At 39.5% G+C, this 24,972-nt stretch overlaps 1 protein-coding gene across 2 annotated transcripts in view; it reads left to right on the forward strand.

Annotated features, from left to right (window-relative positions):
- LOC127617263 (gamma-aminobutyric acid receptor subunit alpha-2) overlaps positions 1 to 12,496 on the forward strand; it is a 146,464-nt gene extending 133,968 nt beyond the window's left edge. For both annotated transcript variants that reach the window (XM_052089207.1, XM_052089208.1), the window contains exon 10: positions 8,995 to 12,496. In XM_052089207.1, coding sequence (XP_051945167.1) covers positions 8,995 to 9,300 — 306 coding nt within the window. In that variant the 3' untranslated portion in view covers positions 9,301 to 12,496. The remainder of the gene's footprint in view (positions 1 to 8,994) is intronic.
- The last annotated feature ends 12,476 nt before the right edge of the window (positions 12,497 to 24,972 follow it).

Here is a 24,972-nt window from a genome sequence, read left to right on the forward strand (position 1 = left end):
TCGATGAGAACAATATAATTACTGAGTTTTGTGACTGTGGGTTAAAGTATAAAACCAACCCCTCACTTTTTGTCAAAAGGTGGCGCTACTGAGCCCCTGCACCACGCCCGTTTCTGAAACTTTGCACATGTCTACTGGCTAATAAATGTGATGTGTCTGTCGAGTTTCATGCAATTTCAAGTATGCTAAGAGTCTAAAAGCATCAAAAAGAATATTCGAGTTTGAAGCATTGCCGCTGCAACAGTATCCAAGATATCAATAATCCTTTCACACGTCTACATCTGCCGTGTGTTTACATTACACACCAAAAGTTTTAAGTAAATCGGGTAAAAATAAGAGGGTGATTTCAAAGCATTTTGAAAGTGACACACTTCCTTCTGCCAGTTGGTGGCGCTATAACTTTGACTCACAATAGTCACATCCATGCGATCGGCCTCTTACAGCGAACAAACTGCTGAAGTTTCATCGAGATCAATTAATGTATGCAGACGTTATAACACACTTCCTGTTTCTCTTTTCGCGCCATCATTTCGTTTCCTCGCCACGGCCAAACCGTTCGAGATATCAAAAATCCGCAGGCAATTTTTCATCCTCAATGTCTTGACTTCATGCTGACCGAGTTTCGTGGCGATTGGTGGAATTCTCTAGGAGGAGTATTTCAAATTCCATTGCATGCCTTTTCCAAACAACCCTAAATAGACGATTTCCTGTTGGGCTGAGGTAAAAAGTAAAAGTATGAAGGATATATGAAACGATGAGATCTATATGTGTACCGAGTTTCATATTATTACATGCAAGCGTGTTTGATTTATGGACCAAGTTTTCGGACCCGTTTCAGGGGCGCCGTCGAAACCCCTGCCACGCCCGGTACCAGCTTCAGCCCGGCCCTAATGGCCGCGGGTTCTGACCCGTGTGCAAAGTTTCAAGAGTTTTCGAGCACGTTAAGAGCCCCAAAAGTGCCCCAATAGTCGTAAAAAAAATTATAATCATAGTCATCCTAACGAAAACAATAGGGCCTTGCCTTTTCAAGGCTTGGGCCCTAATAATAATCCTAACGAAAACAATAGGGCCTTGCCTTTTCAAGGCTTGGGCCCTAATAATAATAATAATAATAATAATAATAATAATAATCCTAACGAAAACAATAGGGTCCTACGCACTTTGTGCTTGGGCCCTAAAAATACTGCGTTATTTGTGCCCATACTGATACATTTAATACATCATCACAAACTATGAAAGTCGTACTTTTATTTGTGTACACTTAAAATAACAACAAAACCTTGTGCTTTTGTAAAATAAAGAAAATAAACCGGCTGCGCTGTCTCTGTCTTCGCGATAATCTTTCTGAAACACGTCACAAAATTCAAGTGCCTCGACTATACAGCTAATTAGCCAAAAGCAAATATAGTTAACTTGTGTCTTGCTAACATTCATGACTCATGAGCTACTAGCTAATGTAATAGGTTAGCTAAAGTCTAGCTAAGGCAATATATCATGGCCATACAGGCCAATATACTGTACTTATTGGAGACATTACAGGTGAATACAGTCACATTTGTGTGATGTACTTAACATAATGATAAATAATCTTAAGATATTATATCGTATGCTATGTATTGTGAATACACCCATGTTAAACATAAAAATGTACTTCCATTGCATATCATAGGAACACATAAGCGTAAATTATAATTACATTGATAAACCTGTACAAAGACCTCCAGATAAATACTGGCCTTCTGGATTAACACATTTAAGTGCTGCAAAAGATATTGACCTATGACATCCTATGACATTAAAAATTATTCTACATTTGAATTATCTCACAGATGTGACTATTGTGGTTCACGGTCATAGGCCCTGTCCTAAATGGCACACTTCATATGAATTTTCAGTCTTGTGTACTTATTTCATGTGTCCATTAACTCCATGAGACCGTAGGGTGTCTCATTTTTCATTTTAGGTATCGGAAGGGTGCTCACGATACTTTGTGGTCGATATGTGCCCTCGATCACGACTTTTGCAGAGCACACACTGATGCAAGCTCTACAGCACACATCTTCTCGACAGTCAAAGCGAGGTTACGTTATTGCCCATCGTGCACAGCGACCCTAAAGGCATGGGGGTGGCGGTGCCACCAGCGACCCTAAAGGCACGGGGGTGGCGGTGCCACCGGCTTGGGCCCGCCATCGCTGCTTGCAGCTATATTTATATTTGTAACTGTACTTTCACTAGTATAATTTCTCAATAATCTGTCATTTACTTCATAATTACAGATACAGTATCTACAATTTCGTACTAGTTTAAAATCAACTTTATTTTTAAACTAGAAAAAATGTGAATTTTAGATGTCTATAATTATTATTGTTTTATTTATTTTGTGGCAATGTTAATTTGAGATATCAGGAAATGGATTTCAGATATCAATATATTGAAGAGTAATTACAGATATCTCTCATTTGTTACAATCACATTTGAGATATCTGAAATGATTATTTCAGCATTTCAGCTAGCAAGAAATTATGGATATTTGTGATTGCATTTAAACAGGAATAAAAATGCAAATTGTTGAGATTAGTAATTAGGTTTGCACTAGTAAAAAAAATTATTCTTGATAGAAAAAAAATATTTTATATAATAATTTTAATAGTAAAAGTTTAATTGTGGATATCTAAAATGAATGTCTTACACAAGATTAAAAATAATTTTGACTTGAAATACATGCCCATAGTTGATGTGATAAACTATGCCTGTGGTCACTCTGCTGGGACACCTGTGTTAACTTGAGGACTGATTCCATGCATTCACTTTGATGCAAGTTGCTTAAAGGTAACAGCAGAAATGGCTGAAAGTGAAGTTAGTATTAAGAAAAGCTCTTGTATTATTTGTTTGCAGACTTCTTTTTATATATTTTGTATCAAATGCAGTGACATACATTTTTAAGTGTGACTTAAAGCAGCGTTTCCTGAGAAACATTGTTGATATGCGAACTCAACTGCCAAAACAAACACACCCCTCCCTTCAGTGCTCCTTTGGATGCTCCGCCCTTGACTTATCATAATCCTTCTTTTGTTGTTTATATTCGTCTGACCTTTTTCTCTTGGTCTGTTTCTCAGCAATTTGTCCTCCTTGGAGTTTAGAAAGTTCGCATCAGCCAGATTTCTATTGAATTTCCCTCTCGCTCTGCCCCCAACCCCCATCCTGTGCACGCGCAAGAGCCACCCCCTGTTGCTGATTGGCTGGAGTAGTGTTGTGTGGATCGGTCTGATTCACTTTGTCCAATTTACAGAGTCAGGGCTGTGTACAAATACTAGATTTTTTTCAGCCCATCCACAGAATGGACAGCTAGCAGACCGTGAGGGGAAATTTGCAGAATTTGACAAAAAGTGTATTGGATTAGAAATACTGAATGCACCTTTAAGTGTTCAAATAGTTTTTGGGGCCACTGTTTATAAAATATTTTCAAGAAGCTTAAATATATTAAGCTGTATTGCCCAGCCCTGGTGTGTGTGTGTGTGTGTGTGCGTGTGTGTGTGTGTGTGTGTGTGTGTGTGTGTGTGTGTGTGTGTGTGTGTGTGTGTGTGTGTGTGTGTGCGTGTGTGTGTGCGCGTGTGCATTGACGGAGGTAAGAAGTTGTAATTAATGACTGTTTGTAGTGTGTATGAGATCTTGTAGAGAGCTTGTTATTTATGTGTGAGCAGCACTACAGCAGACTTTGCTTTGACAGGAACTTATTGAATCATGAATCTTCCTCCATTTTCTTCATCATGTGCCTGCTCATCCTCAACAGTCCCATTTGCTCCATCAACTCTTCATCATAATACTATTCATGTTTTATTGCTTGTGCATTTTCATCAGGCAAGTGGATGATTTATGTAAACCTGACAGGGAGATGTCTTCTTAAATTAGACATTGAATTTTTCTTGATCTTTTGAAATCGTGGAAACATACTGTAACTTTCAGAACTCCCCCACACTTTTTCAACCATATTGGGCTGCGTTCCACTTCAATTTTAACATCCTCAAACACTTTTAACATTCACTTTTTAACTGTCCTAAGCACTTCTCCTTGGGAAAATGCTCGCCGCCATTTTGGAAGTCCGTAGCACTTCGTTAAGTGGGCGAGGGAAGTTTCTGTTGACAGACCCTCAACCCCTCGCTTTTGACCGAGTGAGCGAGCCTACTCAGGTATACACTTCATGCAGCTCCATATCCCACAAAGCAACTCGATTGTGACATCAGAGCAGATCACGCTTCATCAGCCCTACTCCACACAACTCCAGTGAATGATGCAACGTAAAGCTTACAGCTGTAAGTGGAATTAGGTTAAATAAACAGTTTAGAAGAGTTACATATATACCTTAAAGGGATAGTTCACCCTAAAATTTGAATTCTCTCATGATTTACTCACTCTCCTGGCATCCCAGATGTGTATGATATTCTTTCTTCTGCAGAACACAAATGAAGATATTTAGAAGAACATTTCAGCTCTGTAGGTCCTCACAATGTACTGTATTGTAAGTGAATGGGTGCCAAATTTTGAAACATATCCACATAAAGGCAGCATAAAAGTAATCCATAAATCTCCAATGGTTAAATCCATGTGTTCAGACACGATATGATAGGTGTGAGTGAGGAACAGATCAATGTTGAAGTCAGAAATTCCCCTCTCTGCGCTGCACAAAAAAACAAAGTAAATCACAAAAAAACAGAAGAAGAATGTGAAAGTAAAGGAAGAAGGACTTAAATATTGATCTGTTTCTCACCCACTATCATATTGCTTCAGAAGATAAAATATGGATTTAACCACTAGAGTCATCTGGAGTAGAGGTCTTCACGGATCATCAGAGCTGTCTGATCACGGATCAACTCGGGTATTACACATAATGTTAAACAGTACCGGGACCCGCAGCAATAGAACGGGACCCGTACGGGTTAGGGTGGACCCATGAAGACCTGCAGTACTTTTATGTTGCCCTTATGTGGATTTTGGAGCTTCAAAATGTTGGCACCCATTCACTTACATTGTATGGACCAATAGAGCTGAAATCCTTCTAATTCGTTTGTGTTCAGCAGATGAAAGAAAGTCACACACATCTGGGATGGCATGAGGGTGAGTAAATGATGAGATCATTTTCATTTTGGGGTGAACTTACCCTTTAAACTGACCCAGTCATAGCCTGTGTTTACTGAAGTGTTAACATTTTTGTTTCTGTAAAACTTTAATAGTTCATTTATACAAAACAAGATTTATACATAAATAGCTGAAATTATAATTAAACTATACCTGTACCTGTGATTGCATCCATCCCAGTCTGAAGATGTTGTTTACTCAGGTGCAAAAATTGCCAAATGGACACTCACGCAGTGTAAGATGTTTATCAGAGTCCTTAAGACGGATGGAAGTTTGCGAGGGGAGGGTGTAAAAAATGGAATGCTGCCCTGGTTCCAAATGTATTCTTTCCAAATGTATTTAATAAAATGGTTCATAAAAGGGTTTTTAAACCAAGAGCCAAGCCAGCCAGCTCTGCGGTGAATCACAACATTACTTTGATTTGAAGCAAAAAGTATTTGAAAATTGGGCAAAAAGACAAAGGTGCAAGACTGTGTAAATAACGTCTTTAATAAGGGAAGGAACTACAATCCCAAAATGCATGGTGAATGAGCTAATCGATGGAAAGAAATAAAACTATTGATTTAAAAAAGTTTATTATAAGTATAAAAACAATATATTTAAATTCAGTTGCAAAATATTCAGATATAGTATATAATATTATATAATATATAAGCTTTGTTGGCCGCAACGCTGATGTATCGTTTCCCTTCAAGATCATAGGTAGCGTAGTTCTTCACCACAAACGTCTAGGTTAAGGATGGTAGGGAGGAGTCATCCAGGGAGCCAAGTTAGTGGGATCTCCTGGAATTTTACCTCAACGGAGGGAAAGGGCGCTAGGAGCAAGCGATCCACCCGGTCAGTTGTCAGCGCGTTACCGAGTTCTACCAGCTTGGACCTGAGAAAACATGGGACTAAACCGACTCAACCCTGAGATTGTAAAATCTCATAAATGTATTGGGTGTTGCCTTACCCGCTGCTCTGCATATGTCTGCTAGTGCCCATGAGGATGTAACACTTCTTGTAGAGTGTGCTCGGACCCGCAAGGGGCGGGGGCACAGCCTGGGTGTGATAGGCCAATGTAATGGTGTCAACTACCCAGTGGGAAAGCCTCTGTTTGGAGACAGTGTTCCCTTTCCGCTGTCTACCAAAGCAGAGAAAGAGGGATTTAACCTCCGGGCGCCTCTTAGGAACCTGATAATTAAGTCGTGCTTACCCAAAGACTTGCCGTCTACTGTGTCGTGGTGGGCCACGATAGCAGCTACATACACCTTCAAGGTGGAGGGGGACAGCCTCCCCTCCAACCTCTCCTGCAGGAATGAGAGCATTGACCTAACTGCTCACCTCTGTGGGTCTTCATCCCTGGAAGAAGGTCCTTCCTCAGGGGAATTCGCCAGGGAGGGGCTGTCGCGAGGAGAACGAGATCCGAGAACCAATTCCAAGTGGGCCAATAAGGAGCCACTAGAGTGACTTGTTCCTCGTCCTCCCTGACCTTGCACAGCACCTGTGCAAGAAGGCTCACTGGGGGAAATGCGTACTTGCGCAGCCCCGTGGGCCAGCTATGTGCCAGCTGTGTGCCAGTGTGTCTGCCCCGAGGGGAGCCTCCGTTCGGGTGTACCAGAGCAGGCAGTGGGAGGTCTCTCGGGAGGCGAACAGGTCTACTTGAGCCTTGTCGAACCGTTCCCAAATCAGCTGGACCGACTGGGGGTGAAGCCTCCACTCTCCACTGTGCAAGCGTTGTCGTGATAGCGTGTCCGCCACCATGAACCGAGCCCGTCGTCCTCAATCACGTGGGAATGACAATCCTGTGGTAGCGACAGACGGGGAACTGCACTATTAAACAAGATTTTTCTTATTTATTATTATGTTTGTTTGTTTAGTGTTGTGTAAGTAGAATTAATAATAAAAAAAAAAAAAAAAAAAAAGGAAAATTGTTAAAATTGAAAGTAGATTATCTGGTCTGGGCTGTTTTGTTATTTTTTGTTGTTGTTATCTTTTGTAATGTTGGTGAGGTCATCTAATTTGTAAATTTTTTTTATTATTATAAGAATGGGGTAGGATTTTATAAGATTTTTTTTTCTTCTTCCTACTCCTGTTCTTTTTGTCATGGAATGTATTTTTGTTGTGTTTGTTGGATTTGTTAAATTGCTGTTGTGGCATTTCGTGTTGCATTACCATGAAAAGAGAATACATAAATAAATTAAATGAAATGAAATGTTGTAATAAAATCAGTAGTGACCAGGACGTGTCGGGACACTTGCTGCAAGGGGACTCCCGTCCACAGAAAGCAGAGGTCTGTCAAGGGTTTGAAAATTTGGCAGCAGGCGGGGATGATGATCACACGGTGCGTGCCGCGGCGCCATGCTCGTCTTGGGACTCGAGTCTGGAGACAGTGCTGAAGCGGTCTCATATGCATCAACCTCAGCGGTGTGACCGCCGTGGAAGACGCCATATGCCCCAGGAGCTTTTGGAAAAGTTTTAAAAGGACAACCATGCCTGGCCTGAAGGTGGCGAGGCATTTCACCACTGACTGCGCACGCTCGTTGGTGAGGCACGCTGACATTGAGACTGAGTCTAACTCCATGCCGAGAAAAGAGATACTCTGAACCGGGGCGAGCTTGCTCTTTTCCCAGTTGACCTGAAGCCCTAAACGGCTGAGGTGCCTGAGCACCTGGTCCCTGTGGGCGCATAGTAACTTTCGGGAGTGGGCCAGGATGAGCCAGTCGTCGAGGTAGTTGAGTATGCAGATGCCTGATTCCCAAAGCAGGACAAGGGCTGCCTCTGCGACCTTCGTAAAGACGGAAGGGGAGGACCTTGTACTAATACGTCTGGCTGTCGAACGTGAACCATAGGAACTGCTGGGCAACTGCTCGGTCCACCTGAGGGACCGCCGTGTACCTGTGGGCCGCTCCGCCATCGAGGGTAGTGAGAGCGGATGAGCGAGAGGCTTTGTGACGGGTGGAGAAGGGTGTCCTCCACGAACTCGTCATCTCATCGTGCACTTCCGGGAAGAAAGGAACCGGCTGTAAGCGGTGCGCAGACCCGAGGAACCAATCATCAAGCGGCGAAGGCTGTGGGGAGGATGGAGGGTTCCAGTCCAGCCCCACGCTGGCAGCAGCCCGGGCAAGTATGTCGAACATCTGGGCTTCAGCCTCAAACTAGGCATACTGGCCCGGAGGCGGCAGCCTAGTCGAGTCATCCGCGCCAGACGCCGGACCGCTCTCTGATGCAGCGGCGTGCTCGGGGGGCTCAAGAGGATAGGCAGGCTGGCCGTGAGGTGAGCCACTGTTGCCTCTAGCCCAGACGGAAGTCAACGAGCGTGGGGGGGGGGCGGGTGGTTCGCGGGGGTGTACCCGGCGGAACCGAGCCTGTCGTCCTCAATCCCGTGGGAATGACAATCCTGTGGGAGCGACAGACGGGGAACTGCACTATTAAACAAGATTTTTCTTATTTATTATTATGTTGTAATAAAAGCAGGCTTCAGCAGAAGCATATCCCTTAATAACCTCACAGCTGATATAAGGTCTGTATTTTAAGGTAGATAAGTTATGGGGAAAAATCACTTGGTTTACAGAGAAAATAAATTGATTTTTTACTTCTGAAACTGTTGCGCTCTATTGAAGGATGGGGCAGTTAAAAACTATATTAAACCCGACAGCAAACCAACAGCTCGCAAGTATGTGCAGCAATGTGCCCTTACTGATTTCTCATGTAAAGATGGTGTTTCAATAGAAGTCTAAAAGGTACAGCAGAAAAAAAATAACCTGTTCATTCCTAATGGTCATAAAGAGGGTAAAAACCAATCATTGACAGACTAATTTGTGACAGTTTCTAGTGTGATAAATCTTGATTAACGTTTTAAAATCTCACTTCTCCCCTCAGAAAAAGGAGAAGGCCTCAGTCATCAAGAAAAACAACGCATACGCTGTTGCTGTGGCGAACTACGCCCCCAACATCACTAAGGACACCGTCCTACCCACCATCGCTAAGGGGAGCATGGCAGAGCCAGGGAAGGCCAAAGTCGACGGAAAACCAGCCGAGTCTAAGAAAACCTTCAACAGCGTGAGTAAAATTGACCGCATCTCCCGCATCATGTTCCCAGTCCTCTTCGGGACTTTCAACCTGGTGTACTGGGCGACGTACTTGAACAGAGAACCCGTGATCAAAGACATGGTGCCCTCGAATTAGAGACCTTCCTGGGTTGCCATGGGTTTCACAAAAGCAGGACAAAAGACTAGGCCAAAACCACCTAGGGACTTTGAATACATCATGCCCCAGTGCTCTTTCCCCATCTGCTCCCAAACAGACGTGCCATGGATTGTTGCAAAATGCCTTTCTATCTCTATCTCTCTCTGTCTCGCTCTCATCTCTCTTTTCTACAGCTTTTTAAGCAGAGCTTTTGAAATGACATTTGCCTTTGTACATATGTACATACTGAAAAAGACGTGTTGTGTAAGTTCACAACGTTTGGTTTTGACGTGTTCTGCACCGTGTTAATTTGTGGTCAGAGTTCTCCTGAAATCTGACTTTGGACCACTCTCTGTGATCTAGACTAGCAAATTATAGTGATTTATTTATTTATCAAAATGGTGTAAATGTTACTATTTTTGTGATGGTGCTTGTTTTTGAGTAGCCTGTTATTTTTATAAGACCAAGCTCTTTTGTGGTTATGGTCGAATATTTTGTTCTGGGCCCATACACAAAAAAGACATGAAAACAACTGTTTACACACATTTATGAATCATTGTTGATGTGTGTGTTTTTTTTGTTTTTTTTGTGCTGTCATTTTCTTAACTTGTATTGAACCTAAAATGTTCCTTTAACTGCATTTTGGATTATAACAAAATGTTAAAATGGTTTTGGACCGTTTTTTTTTTATATATATAAATCCCTTTATCTTTAATGCAGCAGCCTATGATAGGGTGATGGGGGAAGCTCAAACATCCTGAACTTTAAAGTCAAAATGAAACAGCATTCGCAGCCCAGTTTATTTCCGAAAAAAAAACAGATATTCAACAAATATACGTATATACGACCAAAGATGACCAATTTCCAACGACCAGGTGGTTGGGGGGAGGGGTTAGCAAAGAATACAGCTTTGTGATAGGGTTGCCAACTGTCTCGTAATAGATGGGACGTCCAATATTTTGGCCAAAATTAAGACAACCTGAACATCCCATCCCGTAAAGAGGCAAAACATTAGCCCCCCACCCCGTTTGGACAGTCGTCAAATTTGTCAACACCGAATCAAAAAAGTGTTGAGGTGCTCAATGGGCAGAAGCCAAATCAACATTAAGAGTGTTTAATTAAAAGCTATTCGTACCTTATAAATACTTAATCTCACCTTTTAAGCCTGATCTTATGAAAATTGCATGCCATGGCAACATTTTTGCAAAACAACATTATGTGGTTCATTACATGTCTTGCGGCAGTTCTGAGGTGAAATTTCCACTGTGTGGCGCTAAAAGCGTGTTTGTTCTCCCAAACAGAATATGTTTATAAGGTTAATTCTCTATTGAGTTTTAAATCAACAAAACCGACCTCCCTACCCTAAACCTTACACATAAACCTAACCAATAGTGTCTTAAAAGTAACCATGAGATAAAAAACTAAATTTCTGTAGAAAGCATGTAATTGTGTTGTGCTTCTATGACACTTTCAGCTCACGTTTTGAATTGCGTGTTCTTCAGGACTCGTACCCCAGTCCTTCACATCACAAATCAGTTCAGCTACCACACAATTTGATCACCTTCTAACAAGCTTGTAGTTAGTTATGTAATGCAAACATTGTATCGCCTCACAAGTCATGTGCTATACTACAAGTGTTTACAAGTCATAAAATAGCATTGTGTGAGGAACAGAGTAAAAAGTAAGTGTTTTATGAACTGGTAATTTGCCGCTTTACTCGTGATAAGTGTAAAAGTGATTAAAAGTTGTTGTTGTAGCGCCTCTAGTGTTCACCAGGAAACTGCTGCTACATGTACAATGAGCCATTATTAAAAATGTAGGTATAGCAGGACTGGGAAGAGATATCGGCCTGCAATTTTACATAGCAACTGGCCCAAAGTTGTTGTTCGTGGGGAAGGGTGATTGGCCTGGGTTCGCTGTGCTTTTCTGCATATCGCGGCACCGTTATGTGGTCTGTTCATCACAGCGCTGTGGCTCATTTTAGCTTATCGCGGCCAATTCTGCCCATTTCGCGGCCATCCCACCGGCCCGCTCGGTTCTCCCGATGGCCATTCCATCCCCGATCAGCCCCAAAGTGCGTCGGCCCACCGGGAAAATGCTTGGTATGCCAGATTACCAGTCCAGCCCTGAGGTATAGTAATGTGATTCTTTGAGACCAGTTTGCAATTTTCTATGCATTGCTTTAATCCATTATAATACAATAAATCCACTAAATGTAACAGCTCAGGTTGAATAGAGCTTTCCTCACGAGCCTCCTACAAAGGTAAAGTGTGTAATTTTTTTCAAAGATAAAATGCTTCTTTCATCCGTAGGTTGAGTCTAGAGATTCATACATTTACACACTTCACCTTTCAAACTGGAACTGAGGAAATGAGTGAACACATTAAAAACACTTCAAATAAAACGATGATATTTGCTGATTTCAAGTTCAGTAATTTCCTCATTGTGCCACTGTGCTTTCCTTGTATTGGAAACCTACTGCTGACAATGATTTTTGGACCAAAAGACCGACAAGTGCTTCAACTAATGCATGTTTACAACAATTGTTTACCCTCCAAAATGAAACAAAATATTTTTTCTCTTAAAATGTATCGTGTTCCTTGTAAAACATCATGCAGTAATGTTGTAAAAATGTCATTGACTCTGAATTCCACAAATTCTGAATGCCTGTCACAGAGTGAACAACATATTTTTTTGTATATAATGTAAAGAATATTTGTTCATATAGATATTGTTATTGTACGCTTGTGTATGATTTACCATGAGCCTGTTTTATGTTGTCTGTTTGTACAGTTTTATACACATACACACACGCAAAAGTCAAAATAAGCATTTTTTTTTCTTTTATCAAGCAAACATTGGATTCAAAGTCAAAAGTATTTTTGAAGGAAATATGTATGTTAATTTAGGCATGCTGTGGCCTCTTCTTAGCTATATAGTACATGATCAAATCATTCTGGAATGTGTACATTGATGTTACTATTATTTAGTACTATTTATTACCGTTCATTTTGCTCATTATAATATAAACATATACTTTTCTAATGTTCAAAGTGACAATATGTTTCTTAATATTGTTTTTCAGACGAAATGTATTTAATTATTTATTGAGATATATATACTTATATAATAATTTATGATCATCTGCATTTTTTTATATGTATTTGACATGCATTCATCATATTAAAACAATTTTTCCGTGTGGTATAATATCGTTTCAAGCTCTGCTTTCATTTTTCATGTTGCTTTGATTGTTCTGAAAGATGGTTGCATCTCTGTTATGCATTAACTGTTTGAGCAATAAAAATATTTGATATTAGTTGATATTTCAACTTCCTGGCATGGAAACAAGCTTTCCACACCTAGAATGGAACTATATCTAATATTTCTGCAGAAAGACAAAATATGTACCGTAGGGAATGTTCATGTTCTCAGTTGGTGGGATGTTCCGAAAAGAATGTTTAAATTTTACAGGGGTTTTTTGTTTCATTTTTGGGCATTACAACTGAACTGTCAATCAACATTTAACAATAATTGCATTATGATTTAATTGAATACATGAGGAGGAATCAATGAAATGGATATCTTTGCAAACAAATCACAAAGACCTGATACGTTCTCCACTATTCTCAGTTACACTTCTATACCTTGAGTTGAATATGTTGTTTCCTAATGTGTGTGTGTGTGTGTGTGTGTGTGTGTGTGTGTGTATGTGTGTGTGTGTGTGTGTGTGTGTGTGTGTGTGTGTGTGTGTGTGTGTGTGTGTGTGTGTGTGTGTGTGTGTGTGTGTGTGTGTGTGTGTGTGTGAATTTAGGCACATAGAACAAGCAAACTGAACTGCTCTAGTCCTTCAAATGTTGTACAAATGGGAACAAGCCTGTATAGAGAAGCACTTCTACTGTTAAAGGGTTCATATAGAAGAACGAGATATCAGATTCTCCTTGAGCTTTCAATATAGCCTTCACTGTATGGCCAAACGTATGTGGACAGCCAAAGCACTTGTTGAACATATAATCTTAAAACCATTGGCATTAATAGAGAGTGGGTCCTCTTGAAAACTTTAGGACGCCATGAACGCGGCATACAACACTTCTGCTAACTCCACATCCTCATTGATTTGACTGGAGGTGCTTCTTTCTGCAGTATATCTCAGCTTAACTCTCATCTCCTCTGACGCTCTGAGATCCACGTCAAATCCATGAGACAATTCCATTACCAGCACACCGAGGACGAGAAGTTAATGACCAATGATTTCTATGCCAATGTCTCCATTAGGTCAAGAGCAGTTTGAGTCTACTACTCTCAACAAGATTAAGATGAAACGGAAGTTTATTTATTCAATCATTTAGCTTTAACTTCAGTTAATGAAGTGCACAATCTCTGCCTAAAGCGCCGCGTATAAAACGCACACTGTAAAAAAAAAATATCTAAACATCCTTAAAACAAGATACATTTACTCGAGAAGCAGAATGACATGCTAGATATCTGCTAATGGTCCCTTTGAATCTTTTTTTTTTACCCCATTGGTAATTGGTTATAGTCTTGTGATAAGCATAAACATTTTTTTTTTTAAACAAATATTCTGGCATTTCAAGTAAATTCATCATATTTTAAGATTGTTTACTGGAAAACAAGACAAAAATACTGGACAAGAACTTTTATTTTGTACATTGTAAGACCCTTTTATGGGTGAATTTCACAAAACCTACAAGATTATATCACCCCAAAACTAAAAGCAAAGACTATACTCTATAATATTTACTATAAGCATCAATTTTTTATTTTTTTTGTATTGTGCACGACAATAAAGAACATTTTCCCTAAAAATCTCATTACTGTAATGCAAATTATAATATTAATAGTAATATATTGTTTAAAATATTAAGTATTCATGCTACATGGTAGGATTTTATTTATTTATTGAATCATTATATAGCAGTAATCTAAATAAAATCCAGCTAACCTAAAAGTAATGTAAGCAGGGCCAATTTACTTTTAGGGTCCCACCGGAACAATTATCGTTTAATGTTGAGACCTACGCAATCGATTTTCATTGATTTAAGTCTCTTTTAATGCCTGTTGTTATTTACAGTCAGAATAATTAAAACAGCACTGATGTGGTAAAGAAATCTCTCAACCGAAACACATTTGCTGAACAGCCACTTTTCTTAAAGAGACAGTACCATTTTAACGTTTGTAATACATAATGTAAACTCAATGTAAATACTACAATCTATGCATACACAATGCATATATATAAAGGGGTCAACAAAAATTATGAAATATTTTAACTTCATCAAACACTTTAAATATTGATGAATTTAAGAAATACAGTAGGCTCCTACAGTATCTATGGATGGATTTGGAGAAATTTGGCAGTTCTGGCTTGCGCTGCTATATATATTAGGGCTGTCAATCGATTAAAAATTTTCATTTAATTGGTTACATGATGTCCTGATTCATCTGAATGGCCCTAATATATACACTCACCTAAAGGATTATTAGGAACACCTGTTCAATTTCTCATTAATGCAATTATCTAATCAACCAATCACATGGCAGTTGCTTCAATGCATTTAGGGGTGTGGTCCTGGTCAAGACAATCTCCTGAACTCCAAACTGAATGTCAGAATGGGAAAGAAAGGTGATTTAAGCAATTTTGAGCGTGGCATGGTTGTTGGTGCCAGACGGGCCGGTCTGAGTATTTCACAATCTGCTCAGTTACTGGGATTTTCATGCACAACCATTTCTAGGGTTTACAAAGAATGGTGTGAAAAGGGAAAAACATCCAGTATGTGGCAGTCCTGTGGGCGAAAATGCCTTGTTGATGCTAGAGGTCAGAGGAGAATGGGCCGACTGATTCAAGCTGATAGAAGAGCAACTTTGCCTGAAATAACCACTTGTTACAACCGAGGTATGCAGCAAAGCATTTGTGAAGCCACAACAGGCACAACCTTGAGGCTGATGGGCTACAACAGCAGAAGACCCCACCGGGTACCACTCATCTCCACTACAAATAGGAAAAAGAGGCTACAATTTGCAAGAGCTCACCAAAATTGAACAGTTGAAGACTGGAAAAATGTTGCCTGGTCTGATGAGTCTCGATTTCTGTTGAGACATTCAGATGGTAGAGTCAGAATTTGGCCTTGTTACCACTGTGCAGGCTGGTGGTGGTGGTGTAATGGTGTGGGGGATGTTTTCTTGGCACACTTTAGGCCCCTTAGTGCCAATTGGGCATCGTTTAAATGCCACGGCCTACCTGAGCATTGTTTCTGACCATGTCCATCCCTTTATGGCCACCATATACCCATCCTCTGATGGCTACTTCCAGCAGGATAATGCACCATGTCACAAAGCTCGAATCATTTCAAATTGGTTTCTTGAACATGACAATGAGTTTACTGTACTAAAATGGCCCCAACAGTCACCAGATCTCAACCCAATAGAGCATCTTTGGGATGTGGTGGAACGGGAGCTTTGTGCCCTGGATGTGCATCCCACAAATCTCCATCAACTGCAAGATGCTATCCTATCAATATGGGCCAACATTTCTAAAGAATGCTTTCAGCACCTTGTTGAATCAAAGGGGGTCAAACACAGTATTAGTATGGTGTTCCTAATAATTCTTTAGGTGAGTGTATTTATTTGTATAATTCATCAGAATGATGGGGTGCGTTCCATCCCCAGGACACTTATTTCATTAATATCTTTAAGAGAGTAGGCAGGGGCAGACTGGTCATTGGGAGCTCCAACAGTTTCCCAGTGGGCCGCTGGGTAATTTGGGTCTGTTGCTACACATGTATCAGCTCCTCCTACAGGCAAAATAGGCAGCCACCCTGGGCTCCAACATGCCTCCACGGACCCCATTACAGGGCATATATTCAATGAACTCTGTAAGGTGAAGCAGATGACATGTATTTTCATTTAAAGTTGCTTACACATTACAGCACATTTCTATTTGTGCTCAATAACTCTTTACCTCTTGTGGAGCTCATTTTTTGTCACACAAATCACAATAATGGTGACAACCACAGACAACATATTAAGTATATGATGTGCTCTGAATAATCACAAAATGACAAATAATTGCAAGTTACAACAAATACAATAATAGCAGTATATATAAAATCTGCAAACAGTAAAGCTATGAGCAGTACAGAGTCATTTGCATAATTTATTCATAACGCAGGGAGCTGAAGTGCGGCTTGCTGAATATTGCTCTCGCCTGATAAAAATGCAGACAATAAGATTACTTTGTGGAAATTTGAATCTTTGAGGCTTGAATCTTTGTTTATAGGATAGCAGAAACAGCACTTGTCAAAGCATATGGCTTTTCACTTTTCTCAAGAATAATCTGAGGAAAGAAGCTAGGTCAAAAATGGCAAAAAAAGAAACAGCTTTCTCTAGAAACTCGTCAGTCAATCATTGTTTTAAGGAGTGAAGGCTTTCAATGCTTGAAATTGCCTAAAAACTGAAGATTCCATACAAAGATGTACACTACAGTCTTTAAAGACAAAGTACAACTATCGCTAACAAGGACAGAAAGAGATGTGGAAGGACAGATGTACAACTAAACAAGAGGATAAGTACATCAGAGTCTCTAGTTTGAGAAATAGACGCCTCACATGTCCCCAGCTGACAGCTTCATTGAATTCTACCCGCTCAACACCAGTTTCATGTACAACAGTAAAGAGGAGACTCAGGGGTGCAGGCATTATGGGAAGAATTACAAAGAAAATACACTTTTGAAAGAAAAGGTTAGAGTGGGCAAGAAACACAGACATTGGACAACAGATAATTGGAAAAGAGTGTTATGGATCTTTTGTGGGATCAGCTAGACTGTAAGGTGCGTGAGAAGTGCCCGACAAGACAGTCACATCTATGGTAAGTGCTACAGGAAGTGTGGGGTGAAATGTCACCTGAGTATCTGGACAAACTGACAGCTGGAATGCCAAGAATCTGCAAAGCTGTCATTGCTGCTCATGGAGGATTTTTTGATGAGAAATCTTTTAAGTAGTTTAAGAAGTTCTGAACCTTATTTTCAAATTGTAATAGTAATTGTTCACGTTATTAATGTTCTGACTATACATTGTGATCAGTTGAATGCCACTTTGGTGAAAAAAAAGTACCAAATTCTTTCCATTATTTTAAATGACAAATATTTTAAAATATGGTAGATTATTATAATCTTTGTATAATTTTTATAATTTAGAATAAACAGTTCTAGACATGTCTGGAATCACAAGATTTAAGGAAATATCTTATAATAGATAAACCTTGTAATATAAATATCTATTAGTCTACATTGGGGGGGTCTTCAGATATTTTCCCAGACAATGGGTGCCTTGAAGTAAAAAAGGTTGAAAACCACTGGCTTACAGCACCTTTAATCTACTTTAAGATGCCCTCTTCTTTCTTTCTTTCTTTCTTTCTTTCTTTTCTTTCTTTCTTTCTTTCTTTCTTTCTGTTAAACCTGTAAAAACTTTTATAGGTTTTTTCAAACTATTTTAAACTTTCAAAGTAGTCGGTTTTGTCAAACCAACATTATAGTCTGTCTCAACAAACTTTACATATAGTTTAATCAGTTCTTTTAAACCAAGTAAAATGTAAATATTTTTCCCAACCACCTAAGCCAAGTTATTTTTGTAATGTAGGCTTATTTATATGAAATAATAGTAATTTGGTTTCATTTACAATATAATATTTATTGTTAACTTTACATTATCAAAATCAGCAAAGATTTCACGTAAAAAAGATGAGTACATCAAAATATGAATATTGAAAATATTTTACAAAGTCTTCTACTTCCAGAAGAGCATGAAAACTTTCACCAGGTGTCATTATAAGATTAAGTAATCTCTCAATGTTTTTTTTTTTTTTATCAGAAACAGGATGGCAAAAGGGTCCTTTAAGAGGACTGGGGGCCCTCAAAGACACAGGGCCTTGTTGAGGTGCCCATGTATAAGCTGTGGGGCCTACATATTTAAGCATATACAATCATTTGTTTTCAAAGTTGATTGGATGCGAGACCTTACATCCCAGGGCCCTTCCTGGCCCCTAGTAGTCAAGTGCCCCTGGGCAATGTACCTCATTGGTTCGGTCCGTAATTCACCTATGAATGTAAGTATAATAATGTAAATGGAAAAGTTTAAAAAGTGGTCCTATTTCTGTAAAATATTTACAAGTGAAATGTGACCCGGATATGTTTTTTTAAGAACTGAATGTATTTCCCCCATTTGATTTTGTGACATCAAATGAATAAATTAAAAACTTATTAATGCCACTATATCTAATAAAATTTCCAATTAAATAAAATATTTTCAAGCAAAGAGAATAAATAGTATAAACAACACAGTGACTTCATTTTAGTGTTAAATGTTGCCTGTTGTGGAATCCTCGGTGCATAGAAATCTAATCCTTATGTTTTTACCCAATAAACCATTGATTTTAATCTACAACCCGTTGAATTTGTTGCCAAACCAACCTGAGAAACAAGGCCTCTTGGTATTGTCATATGTGACCCTGCGTCACATTTGAAATTGAGGGCAGGAGATTCCAGATGAGGTCTCAGTTCTGATGGGCTGCCATTTTCCAGGGCAGAGCAGGACGGTTCGTTGTGACTGATTAAAGAATATCACTTAAATGAGTTCTAAAAATGGGCGAGGAGGAAGAGAGGTCATTATCTGTCTTCATCAGTCAACAGCGGAAGGGCCTGATGACAAAGTGAATGACGGCTCTGGTCCATCAACACCAGGATCCATGTAGCAGTACACTCAGACTGGAAAGGACTGATAGATTGACTTTAATTTAGCGCACAACTCTCTTACCATAAATTTAAAAGAGCAGTTTACCCAAAATTTAAATTCTGTCATTTATTTGTTTTTCACAGAAAAACAATGTCATACAGGTTTGGAATAAAAAAGGAGTAAATAATAACAGAATTACAATTTTTGGATGAACTATTCCAGTCTTCCACTGAGAATTTAATGACTAAAGCTGAATCTGGGTCCTTCCTTCCTTCCAAGGAACATGTCATGAATTTCACAATGTTAAAAGGTCACAAAAAGCAATTATGTAACTGCATTTGTGGAGATTTTCTTCACCCTTGAGACGAACAGAAGCCAGTGCTGTTATTGCAGTGTGCTTTAGTATATTCACAGGGAGTATAGTAGATTCTCACTGCTGTACACTTGTGACATTTCTGAAAATGTCACCATGAGGTCGAAGTTATCAAAGATGAGATTTCATATTCTAAATGAGCCAACCCACAAATTCAAATTCATTTATACAACGACTTGCATACATTTCATAAAATGATCATTAAAGGATTAGATCACACAAAAATGAACATTTCCAGCATCATTTATTCACCCTTATTCCAAACTTCTCAGACTTTATTTTTTTTAGAAATTTTGAAGAATGTCAATTTGTTTTCCATACAATAAAAATGGATGGTGATTAAAAGCATCATTGAGTAGTCCGCATGACCCGTGCACAATATTACAAGTTTTATAAAACCAAACAATAGCTTTGTTTGAGGAGCAGTCTGAAATGTAACCTCCTGAGACCCCCGTGAGACTGCTGTGTGCATTTTCCATTTCTTTTTTGATTTTTAACTAGTAGGACCTAATAAACAAGCAAGAAAGAATAATTCTAGAGCCAGTTGTTTTTAATAAAAATGTATGTTCACATATGTGGACAGCAGGACTAAGTTGTGAAATTGTAAGTAATACCAAGCTATAGAAATTCACTCACTTTATATTAGGTTTTCTTAACTACTATGTACTTAACCATTTGATACAATGTACTTATTATGTACATACAAGTTGTTGCATTGTAATTACATTTAAATTACTTGCATTTAATTACATTTGTGGTTACACTGTTAACTTTACCCCTAACCCAACCCTTACCCCAAAACCTAACTATAACCCCTAACCCTACCCTTATTCCTAAACCTATCTGTACCTCAACATCAGTAGCAGCCAATGTGGGAATTTTGCACAAAAACATGTAATTACACAGTAAACACATGTCAGTGCATAGTAGTTGAGGCCATCTAATTAAAAGTGTTTCAGTTTAATGAATGACTTAACCTCCAGTGTGCTGTCTGTCTGCACTGGTCTCAGAACAGTTTAAAATGCACTTATTTTCATTCTAAGTCCATATAAAGCCTCTGAAAACATTTTTTTTTTAGCTTTTGCATAAATATGTTAATTCTCAGTGTGAAAATGCACAGTTAATATATACTGTAGGAATGCATTTACAAATGTTAATGATTAGAACCGTATTGTACAGTGATAACAATATAAAATACAACAAAATTAATATTCAAATTAAGTGAATTGACCCACAGATGTGTAAATATTAAAAATAACTAACATGTTTGTTTTTTTCAACTTTTGAGGGAACACTGTCCTAATTTCAACATATGTGGACATCATGTTTAACAGCATGCTGAAACACGATTTCGATTACGATGCTGAACTTCATTTTTAAGCTTCATATCAAATGAAACTAGAGACGCTACTCTTTACAACCAAAACGGTTTCAATCAAAAAGTTTAAAGATGTTTCTTACCAGAGGCATGTTTGTTGGTGCTGTGCCAGTAGCAGCATTTCCTTCATATAAACGACATGCTGTTGTGTCACGTAAAGCAGTACCACCAGAAGTTTAACACTTAAATAACAGTGTAGAGTCTTGCGAACAGTATTCAGCCAGATTTAATTCATTAAATTATGCGTTGCATATAGCAAAGCCAAAATACAACGTCCACACATGTGGACGCGGGGTCACAAAAGGTTAAGATATTTACTGAACATTTTGTCCACAGCAGCTATCACATCTCATTTGTGGTTGTGTACTGTATATTCAAACTTGCTGAGAAAAGATGTCACATCGGGGGTTCATTCATGACTAATACGCCATTGATTATAAATCACTGATATGCAGTTATAACAACACAAATAAAAATGGAAACAGTCATGCATTATATGAAATTACCATGACGTTACACCGCAGGCAACCGCACTTCCGGGTAATCTTGCCCAGCAGCTTCCAGTGGTGGATAATAGTTTTAATCTTTTAAGCATTTTACAGTACAATATATTAATGTTTGATTAACATTATTATAATGGATATCTTTGGTTAACAGTGACAAAGTATGTGTAAGTACAGAACTATCAACAAAAACAGTCATAACTTGATTCAGTATGTCTGTTGTCATAAAAAAGTGTTCATCCCAGGTGCCCGAATTTAATATATCATTAAAATATAATTCTACAAATAAACAGGCTATAAATACACAGGAATTAATGAAGACATAAGACAGCTGGAGAACAATCACAAAGGTAAACAGGAAAAGAGACAAAACAAGAACCAGGAGATCAGGGCCAATCTGGAGGGAACCAGGAGACCAAGGCATATACGGGGAGCAAACAGGAGACCAGGGTATATCCAGCGAGCGACCAGGAGACCAGGGTGGATCCAGCAGGCGACCAGGAGACAAGGGTATATCCGGCGACCGACCAGGAGACCAGGGCGTATCCAGCGGGTGACCAGGAGATCATGGAAGATCTGGTGGGCAACCAGGAGACCAGGGAAGATCCGACGGTGACCAAGAAACCAGGTCGAATCCGGCGGGGGTTCTAGAGACCAGAGTGAATCTGGTGGCCGACCAGGAGAACATGAGGGATTCAAAAGATTTTTAAACCAAGGCAGAGAGGGCAAGGCAACAGGGGAATCTGGCGAGGACAATAGCAAGCCAGGAGACCCGGGTGAGGACAATGGCAAGGCAGGAGACTAAGACAAGTTCAAGACAGGGGACTCAGGTGAGGTCAAGGCACTGGGGAACTCAGTAGCAGGGAGTTTAGGGGTGTCTGTCATGGGGAACTTTGAGACCACCGGTGCAGGGAATCAAGAGATATCTGCTGCTGGGACCTCCAGGCTCACCGGTGCAGGTAACAAGCTGACCTCCGTCACAGAGACCTCCAGCTCTGCAGGCAGCCGGGGCCTCCGTCATGAGGATTTCTGTGACCTCCTGAGCAGGGAGTAGAGGGCCTCCATTGCTGTGACTTCCAGGACCACCGGAGCAGGGAGCAGATGACCTCCATTGTGATGACTTCCAGGACTACCGGAGCAGGGAGCATTGGGGTTTCCATCACTGAGACCTCCAGGACCACCAGAGCAAAGAGAGCAGGGTTCTCAGTAAAATGGAGTCTAGGACCCAGGTGCAGAATTTAATAAATAAAAAACATACAAATACAAAATAAGGTATATGAAACCAAAAATGGAAATTACTAAAAGAAATCAGTACAATAAACACTGCTTTACAAAGACAGGGAGAACATAAGGGCTTTAAATACATAGGAACTAATGAAGGATCAAGACATTGCTGGAGAAAAATCAGGAAGGGAAACAGGAAAACAGACAAAACAAGAACCAAGAACTTCAAACTAAAGGCCCCTGTACACTTCCTATGAAATCGAAGAATGAACAGTTGAGTCATTTAGAACAAAATCTGTCCAAAACAAAGGTGTTTTTAGTTTGTTCATAAAAGCTCGGCTGGCCGAACTTTCAGGAAAACGTCTTACCAGCTGTTAAACACCATTCTGTCATTGGTTCATGTCATCGGTAGGTTTGACCTGAAGCTCCAGCTACTTTGAGGTCGACAGCTAATTCCCATTACATTGTTCAATCTGTTAAGATAAGTCAACATAAACACATCATCATTCAGAATTATAAGCGAGCCAGTGCAGATTTACTTATCTGTTGTGCAGAGACATTTTCCAAGAACATGTCATGCAATTTTATTTTTTATTTTTTTATAGTCTACAAAAAGAACCAAATTTACTCAAGTACTCTTTAGTGCCCATTCACTCTTTTAATTTGTTTGACCAACCTTTTTACATAGAAAAGAGCTGCCCAGCCTGTCCGGGTGCACTCCAAAGATGGCTGGCGAGTAGACTGGCTTGCCCTGTAAGGGACTTCGTCAAAACTAGATCTATTTTGTAGTTATTATACATTTTAGTGAGAACTGTGCCTTAGAGTGAATATAACAAAAAAACTTTTCATTAACATTTCACAACCACACAAGCCAACTTAAACTGTACTGGATGTAGCCTAACTGAATATACTTGTTTTCAGATTTGACTATTTTCAAACTCTTTCATGCAGTTCTATGAGAAAGTGACACTCAAAAATAAACACAAACACTTCCGCACTACTCCATGGAACAAGCACAGCGGCGGCCCAGCGAATACCCTGCACGGACCCAGCGAGAGGCGAGCTAAACAGATTGTTGTCTGTGTGCGTCAGCTGGTGCCTGCAAATGGGAGAGTCATTTCCACCAATATGATAGATGCTTGACGCTTAAAATGTCAGCAGCTTACAGATCCACCGTCTGAGTTTAAGTGCTGCTTGAATGTCTTTCTAGCTTGCCGCTACCTGCTGTGCTGTGCCTTTTCTGGCGAATGTACCATGCCTAAAATAAATGATTGTTTTAAAATAGTTTTTTTTTGTGGGGGGAGTTCAAGATTGGCTTGATTTTTCATCAAATTTCATTGTAATTTAGATTGAGAAAATTTGCACTGCAATGTTTTTCTATTACTTGTTTAAAAAAACACATAAATGTCCCATTTAACCAGTCATTGTAGTTAAACTAACAGCTTGACCGATGATCGCCATGTCTACCCCACTGCCATTTTAATTTGTTGATTTAATGGAAAGCTAAGTGAAATGGAAAGGCTACTGTTTCCCCTGCTAGTCGCTGCTCTATCAAGCATGATAATGAAAATAAAGCAAATGAATGTGTGGCAGTTTATTTGGATTTAACAACATGAGAATGAGTATATAAGAATTCCACAGGCACAATTAATTGAGCTTTTTCAGTGGTTTCGGCTAGGCTGATTAGCTCAAGTAGCTGATTAATTGCCAAGGCAACCTGCAATCTATTTTTAGCACTTGGGAGATCAGATTAAAGAAGGGAAAACACATTTCAACTAAGAGTAACATCTTTAGCAAGGATTTGAGATGTAAAGGTCAACGGTTCACGTCATTGTGTCTAGTTATAAATTATATGGCCATATAGAAATTAGGTTTAATGTGCAATCTGCTAATGAAGCAAATTAGCATACCAGTTTAAATGAGGATTTAGCTACGGCAGAATGTACTGGTTACTTTGTGAGATGAAGGCTTTTTGTGGAAATGTGCTCAGCAGTTTTAGAGCAATAGTTCACCCACTTGAAAATTCTGTCTTTAGTCAATCACCATCATGTTGTACCAAACCCGTTTTCTTCAGTGAAACACAAATTGACATCTTAAGGTGCATACACACTGCCAGCGACCTTGTCTCTGCAGGTCTCCAGTGGCTGGCGGTGAAGTCGCTAGTGGGCGTTCCCACTACTGGTTACCTAGTAACGTTTATTAATGACATTCACGGATGTCATTCCATTGCTGTTGACAGCGAATCTCTTTTCTTGCCACTAAAAACAAACATTTTGGAGGGAAAAGACTAAATATAAATGGAATCAGTACATAAAGTGCTTTATATCAAAGATGAATGAGAAACAAGGCGTGCTGTTTGTCATAGCGGCTGTTTATCTGTGGCGAAAATGCAAACGCCGGTCTGTCTGGGTCCATAAAATCCCTGCAATCTCAGATACACCTTTCCAC

This window comes from Xyrauchen texanus, chromosome 23, assembly GCF_025860055.1.
Source record: "Xyrauchen texanus isolate HMW12.3.18 chromosome 23, RBS_HiC_50CHRs, whole genome shotgun sequence".
Classification (NCBI taxonomy): domain Eukaryota; kingdom Metazoa; phylum Chordata; class Actinopteri; order Cypriniformes; family Catostomidae; genus Xyrauchen; species Xyrauchen texanus.